The sequence below is a fragment of the Spodoptera frugiperda genome, chromosome 14 (assembly GCF_023101765.2).
Source record: "Spodoptera frugiperda isolate SF20-4 chromosome 14, AGI-APGP_CSIRO_Sfru_2.0, whole genome shotgun sequence".
Taxonomy (NCBI): Eukaryota; Metazoa; Arthropoda; class Insecta; order Lepidoptera; family Noctuidae; genus Spodoptera; species Spodoptera frugiperda.
Genome location: NC_064225.1, coordinates 1,255,453 through 1,263,074, shown reverse-complemented (window position 1 = coordinate 1,263,074; position 7,622 = coordinate 1,255,453). Strand labels below are relative to the sequence as shown.

The 7,622-nt window shown below is 36.9% G+C and overlaps 1 protein-coding gene across 1 annotated transcript; it reads right to left on the bottom strand.

The window, feature by feature from the left end:
• Positions 1-4,746: 4,746 nt before the first annotated feature.
• LOC126911384 (zinc finger protein 83-like) lies at positions 4,747-6,752 on the bottom strand. The gene has a single exon (XM_050698315.1). The coding sequence runs from the start codon at positions 6,689-6,691 to the stop codon at positions 5,417-5,419; it is 1,275 nt and encodes a 424-aa protein (XP_050554272.1). The 5' UTR covers positions 6,692-6,752; the 3' UTR covers positions 4,747-5,416.
• Between the last annotated feature and the right edge of the window lie 870 nt (positions 6,753-7,622).

Sequence of the window (7,622 nt, the reverse complement as noted above, 5' to 3'; positions counted from 1 at the left end):
CTGTGCCCACGTTTCTTTTTAACGTTTGAAACGGAAAAAATAACTTAAATTAGGTCCGTTGGCAATGAAAAGGTTAATTGACTCGCTCATTACAAGATGTTTATCAAAATTATTATGTACAATTATAAACAGACTGAGCGTAATGTTTAAAAAGAGAACTTAATTTCTTTTTTGTCGCTATTTTCGAGTATTTTTGGCAAAAAAATGTTACTAAGATTTGGCTGTCTATTTGATATTTTTTTCTGTGAAGTATGAAAACAGGTTCAAATACCCAGGTTTGTCATCTGAGCGTTCAGTTTTGGTTAGTCTGTTGAGTAGCCACGTAAGAGACGGGTAGAGTAGGAATAGTTGGTAGTAGATCCGAAGCTGCAGACTGCCTAGTGGGTTACCGGGGTCCGGCTTGAAAGGCAGGAGAAGAAACGGGGGACACTCCCTTTTGCCTCACCCAAGGCTGGAGAAGACTTTCCTCAAGAGGTAGCAGTTACAGAGATTTTTTTTAATTGAATAGGTCCTGAAACTACTGGACCAGTTTGTAGAAATCTTCCATTACCGTAAAGCTTACTTTTTATAGATTCGCATCGGTTGGAAGCGACCTGCATCCAACGGCACCCTGCGACCATAATCAGGTCGTGTTAACCTTAAAACGAGGACATCCGCAAAAAAGAAAAGTAGCCGACATAGCCCAGCAGCATAAGCAAGCTGAAGTAGCAGTGGACAGGATACATAGTGCTGAAAACCCGATATTAACTAAAACAAAAAGTGAACATAGTTACAAGCAAAAATCTTCTAAATTCCACAATGACGATCCCTTGGCAAAAGGCTAGTTTTATAAATAGATTTAATTTAACTATGTACCTAACTGAAGATATAGTTGTTCCTACATCAGTGTGTAGGAGTTGGCATTTAAATAAAAATGTCTTACTTGACAAGGGTCTCACAAAGACCTAGGATTGGCAAGTATTTAATGCCTAGGCTTATTGGAAAATGATATATCTATTGCCCGTTTAGAGAATTTAATTAAATATACTTTAGTACCAAATAATCTAGGTACAATTTTGTTTTTAGATGGTCTCATATACAACACGTGTAAAGAACCAAAGCGGTACCTAGTATGTAAATAGGTTGTTATGTAGCTATGTTACGAAGATGTGTAGTGTGGCGCTAATTAATTTCCTATTGGACGAAGAACGAGAGGTTTATACTAAAGCTAGAGCCTACCTCATTCTACCTACCCCATTATTTTTTTATGGTATAAGCAGCAAGCCTGGCAAGCAAATTGCCAGCGCCTATGGACACCCGAAACACCAGAGGCGTTACAAATGCGTTGCCGACCTTTTGGAGGTTAGGATTTGCACGGTTGGCGCGGTGGCTGCGTAACCGGCTGCCACGCAACGTGTAGCGGGTTCGATTCTCGCACGGAGCAACTCTTTGTGTGATCCACAAATTGTTGTTTCGGGTCTGGGTGTCACGTGTATGTGAACTTGTATGTTTGTAAGACGCACTAACAGGAGAAAATCATAGTGTGGGGCAACGTTAAAAAAAAGATTTTAAGGGTAGTTGGGGAAAAAGACACGTGATAATATGATATGATTATAACAGTCAGACCTCACTAATTAAGCCGCATAGTTTTCCAAGAATGTCCCTCAGTTCAATACGGTCACGTAACTTTAATTTGTAGCCTGACCCTTCGATCGCCAGTCACTAAATTCTCTATTAATTAGGTTAGCCCTTTAGAATAATAATTATTTGGTCATCATTATTGACGGTTTAATTTAATGGTCAACTGTGTTGGGGAAGTTGACAAAATATTTATTAGGTCTTTCATTTCTTCAAAGAGGTAATGGGTAATAGGTCATTTTCTTATAACTCATACTTACTTAGAAATTAACGCTTCGTTCGACTAACTAGATTATAATTATACATAGGTACCTACTGATCGTCGGCGTGAGTTTTTCTGGTTCAGAATAATTTCATGACTTTATGACATACTATATAGGGTGACTGGTAATTAGTGAACGATATTTAAACACGTGATTGTACTCACGATTGCAAATAACTTTCCCTAAGAAACTTTTTTTGTATACTCATTAGTTTTATTTTTATCACAATAACAAAACAACATTTCGCTCGCGCCCTATATAATTGTGTGCTTCTGACTGTTCATAGGCAACGATAACCACTCACCATCAGGTGGGCTGTGTGATTCCTTGGCACCGTCGTGGTATAAATAAAATTGATAATTTCAAAATCGATAGTTCACTCTAGGTCACGGATCGAATTAAACTCTTCATGCAAAATATGCATCGTTACTCGTCTGTACGCTCTGATTGGTTGGTTTATTCGAGCCGGCCAATCGGACCGCCGAACGCGTACTTGTTTCGATTACTTTAAATGTAAAGATAATTCGCTTTGCCGTTCTGGCAGTAAGCGGGTTGGTGGCTTAACGCAGACTTTTCAACATTAAAAAACAACGTCAAATTCGTACTAAGGGTACTGAATTCCAGACCAACCCAGAAACCACACATAAAAGACACCCATTCCTTTTTTTTTATGAAACACAACACAACACACAAAATCATAGTAATCGAGCAGACGTATTACCTGATGGTAAGCAATCGCCGCCGCCCATGGACACTTGAAACACCAGAGGCGTTACAAGTGCGTTGCCGGCGTTTTGGGAGTTAGGAATTTAAGGGTTCGGGAATGGGGATGGGGAAGATTGGGAAGAGGGGAATTGGGCCTCCGGTATTCCTCAAACTAACGTATCACCAAATAACCAAAAAAGTGACAAAAATTTATATCTATAGTCCCGTATATTGTTTGTACACAATACACATAGTATAAGTAAACTATTTAAAACATAAAATGCCCTTGATCACCACCATTTGACCTGCAGAATGGCCTTTCAAAACAAAATAATGTAATTTACATTATTTATCGGCCAAATATTCAGAAGGCTTTCGACCTAAGTAAATAACGAAGTTCTGGTTGAAGGCTCAACTCTATCGTAATGGGGTGTTGCTCTAGTTTATAGTATGTAAAGATATGTTTGGTCAAGGACAGAAATATAATATGTTGGTCTAAGAATAGGAGTAGACGTTTTAGAGTTTATTGAATTTTTATTTATTTTTTTGAGAGGGGGTAAATAATCCTTATTACTTCTTCCGCTTCGGGTGCGGCAAGTGTGTCAAACTCTTACTGACTAAAAACCACCCTGTCCTTACTCTTGTTTTTCTAGCCGGAGACCTGATAACTTGCTAGGTAGCCCGCAGCTCCGGAAAGTTGATAGATAAAGTAGCAAGCGCACCGTTGAGCGCAAAAGGACCTTAGGAGAAGGAGATTAGGTAGGTACTCGATATTTACCGTGATTTTTTTTAATCCCTCCATGATATTTGGGTGAAACGTGGAGGTTTGCGACCTCCAGCAATCCCAATCCCCGATTCCCCAAAAACCTTTAAATATCTGACCCCCAAAAGGCCAGTAACGCACTTGCAACGCCTCTGGTATTACGGGTGTCCACGGGTGGCGGCTATTGCTTACCATCAGGTGATCCGTATGCTCGTTTACCCATTTATACTATAAAAAAATCATAATAATAGCTACTATCTCTGTACCTACTAAATCAATTCCTATTTTCTTATCTGTGCAGTAAATACCTGCACTGACTGTCCTTACACCAAAACTACAATCTTTTCTACAATTTACGCAAAGAATAACTTTATTAAGATGAGTACGAGGTATCTACATTACATACATATGCAACTCAAAAGCCTTAGTACCAGCTTTATAGCTTAGTAATAGCTCAAAAACGCTTTGAACAGAACACACAAGAGCATTACATAGTTTAGTCAACTAGATTAAGTTTAGTCGGTTCATAGTCGTACAAAGTGTTAGGGAAACGAATTTACTCGTTTGTGGTGTACGAAGTTTTACTTATGTGTGTGTCTGTGTGTGTAGTTATGTAAATGAGATGAATTCGAATTTCTTGTGATTGCAAGCCGTTTTGCTGGATCGGTGTTTATTTTAAAACGGCGCTTGCTTTTCCAGGAAGCGATGTGGGATGGTTCTATGTTCAAAGGAGTGTAGCAGAGGTGCATATCTACCTAGATACTTGAATGTTTCAAATGTGAATGTCATTTAGAAGTAGGGTTGTCAAGTATACTGTTAAAAACTTTATACTTTTTACTGTTCAAAAAATAAAATAGTTATACAAAATACTTTTTTCAGTATAATAATGTCGGATGAACATTAAGAATGAATTGTTTCTCAATAATGAATGCAAAGTGGCGGGAAGACAGAAATAGAGCTTTAATTAATTAAATAAAAATTGAGGTCCATATTTATTTAAATAACAATTTTGATTGTGAGGTTTATCGAGCTTAGCCAGTAGCACATGTCTATACCTACTGTTTATTTTCCTTCTCCGACCTAGATATACTTTAGTAGTTGGCAACCCTATTTAGAAATAATGTTGTTAATTATAATGTAAAAGACGCGATGATTTGTATTTGCGGTATACAAATCGCATTCAGTAGTTTTTTATTGAGAGGGGAAAATCATCGAATGTCTTCTCCCGCCTGAGGCGAGGCGAGAGAGAGTGTCAGACTCTTACTGACTAAAAACCACCCCATTCTTACTCCTACTGTACTTCATTATGAAATTACATAGAAATGGTATCAATCAACTGATTTCGCAAGAAACTAGTAAGTAAAACACATTAATCTCAAGAAGAAGTAAAAAGCCCAATCACTTTTCAAGGTTTAATAAAAAAAAAATGTTATGTATTTTTACAGCATTTGTGTAGTTAAATCAAAATTGAATCTTCATTTTTTTTTTTTTTTTTTTTTTTTTTTTTTTTTTTTATGGAACAAGCCGGCAATCGAGCAGACGTATTACCTGATGGTAAGCAATCGCCGCCGCCCATGGACACTTGAAACACCAAAGGCGTTACAAGTGCGTTGCCGGCTTTTTGGGAGTTAGGAATTTATGTTCGGGAATCGGGGATGGGGAAGATTGGGAAGGGGGAATTGGGCCTCCGGTAACCTCACTCACACAACCAAACACAACGCAAGCGTTGTTTCACGTCGGTTTTCTGTGAGGCCGTGGTATCACTCCGGTCGAGCCGGCCCATTCGTGCCGAAGCATGGCTCTCCCACACTTAAATTTAACACCACAGAGTATGGATTTCAACAAAAGAGCTTATGTAACTTAACTACTATCAGTCTAGGTGAGTATCATTTAATTTATAAAATAAAAAAAGAAAACAACCCAATAAATCTTGGTATAATAATACAAAATTATCATTTACAGTAACTATCTGTGTAAACCAAAATTGAAACTTAATTTCAACATCATAAAGATTGTATTTCAACAAAACAGTTGATGTAACTTAATATCAATTTTCTCTACATATCATTTAAACTGCTTTACTAGGAAACTGGGTGGTATTCATACCACTTATAATCCTCGGTATTTTACCTTGCTTTTCCCTAGGAATACCGTGTTTGACAAGCATATGGCGTTTCACTGTCTCTGTTTTCGTATAAGTCACACCGCAAACACTACAGATATACATGTACACCCGTTCATGTACGTTATTACAGTGTGCCAACATTGACGCATGGCGGTAAAACTTCCTCGGACAGTACGTACATTGGACCTGCTTTTCCATATGACAGATTAAATGATTCCTCCATATAGCTTTTCGACGGAACGTTAATCCGCACGTGTCACATGTAAACGGTCGTTCTCCGGTATGAATTCGTAAATGTTCTATTAAGTCTAGTTTTCTAGGAGCTTTGTACTGACAGTGGTCGCATTCTAGGTACGGGCCAACGCCGTGACGGGCTACTTGATGCATGTGTAGCTCGGTGAGGATAGGAAATCCTTTACCACATTGCTCACAGATTAATCGACAGTTATTATGTCTTTGCATATGATGGTCATATGTCATTCGGTTTGCCAGGATCTTATGACATAGCTTACACATTAAGTTACGTTCCATTTTCCGTACAGATTTGAATCTTTGTTCTCTTTTCAATTTACGTTTTGAGCGCTGTGTAGTAGGCATAGTGGTGTCCGACTTTGTTAAAATTTCTATTGAGTCCAAAATATTGTTGATTTCTTTTGAGTATTCATCTTGTTGGTCACCAAAATTGTTTTTATTGTCTTCATTGTCAATAAAATCGTCAAAATCGTACACATTGTCAGCATAATTGTTGTCTAATTGGGATTTTTCAATGGAATTTTGATGAAGGCTTTTGTGTTTGAAATTATTCGTTTTTAATTTTCGATTAGGTTTGCTATTCTGTTTGGTACGTTTAGTACTAATTTCAGATGGAAAATATTGATTAAACATCACGTATTCGCACACAATTTCCTTGTAATTTGGATCTGAAGAGTCACTATTTACGCTCTTCTTGACGAGTCGTTTCAACTGTTTATCCGTCGATTCACACTTCAATTTGAAGTAAATAGTTTGTTTTAGTAGATAAGCACACTTTTGGCACATCATTGTAGGTAGTTTATCGTCCTTTTGCAACAAAACATTGGTCACTATCGAAACAGATTTGCCGAAACAACTGAGTCCATCTTCACTCGAATTATCAATTAAAGACACCATTTTACTATCACTATTCTGGCTTAAACACAGTCTACATATAGTATTGAACATATTTTCGTATTTATCCATTATATAACTATCGTTTTGTAGTATTTTTCAAGAAAATAATCCGTCTAGGACTCTTGTTTGTTTTGACATTTGACAATAATTTCAAGCCAGCATTTTGACAGCTCTGCGGCGACGCGTTTCGTTCCACGCAGAGTTCATGTCTACAAAACTAAATACATTTACGAAAAATATATTGACTCTAGTTTTTAATATTTTAAATATAGAATAATATTAATGTTTATTCAATTGAGGTTAAAATTAAAGATTTTTTGATGTTAAAAGTTCTTAATAAGTAGACAATTTTTGGTTGTTTTCTCAAAGCGTTCGTTCTTCTGACTCACCAATTTCTTACGCTTTATTTTGTTTCAAAGTTGAAAATGCACACAATTGTTATTTCTTGTAAAACTGTTTCTCCTGAAACTTGAAACTGCTTAACTTGACTTACGTTTCATAATTTAGGTAGGTATTAGATACACTTAAGTAGATATTATTTTTCGAACACGACAAGCAATATCGTTCGCAGTAGCTATTTAGCCACCCTCCAGAGTAAAGCTATAAAATCCCTTACAAATTAACACATAATAGATGTGCGTAACACAGTCGTAAACTTCCACGACGTCTTTCATCTTATTTGTGGCCTAAATAAGTCTTAATAGTGTTTACATTAAAGCGTACCACGGGGTGGCAAAGGAATGCTTCAAAATATGTAGGCCGCGAAATAAGCGAACATTGTTTTTGAAAAGACTTTGTGTTCTCTTGTGCTTAATTGTGATTGGTTGGTGTTTTATTGCAGCTTTGAAATGGTTAGCGTTTTTTTTTTTTTGTTATATTGAGTAGGTATTTTGTAATAAGTAATCAAAAAGTAAGTATTAGGTAAATAACTAGATACGCAGGAAAGTATATATTTTTATGTATGTACCTACGTAGGTAAGTAGACAACAACACCGCTACC

Bases quoted from the DNA above. Each gene is read 5' to 3' on its own strand.
- LOC126911384 (XM_050698315.1), bottom strand. From the start codon at position 6,691: ATGGATAAATACGAAAATATGTTCAATACTATATGTAGACTGTGTTTA.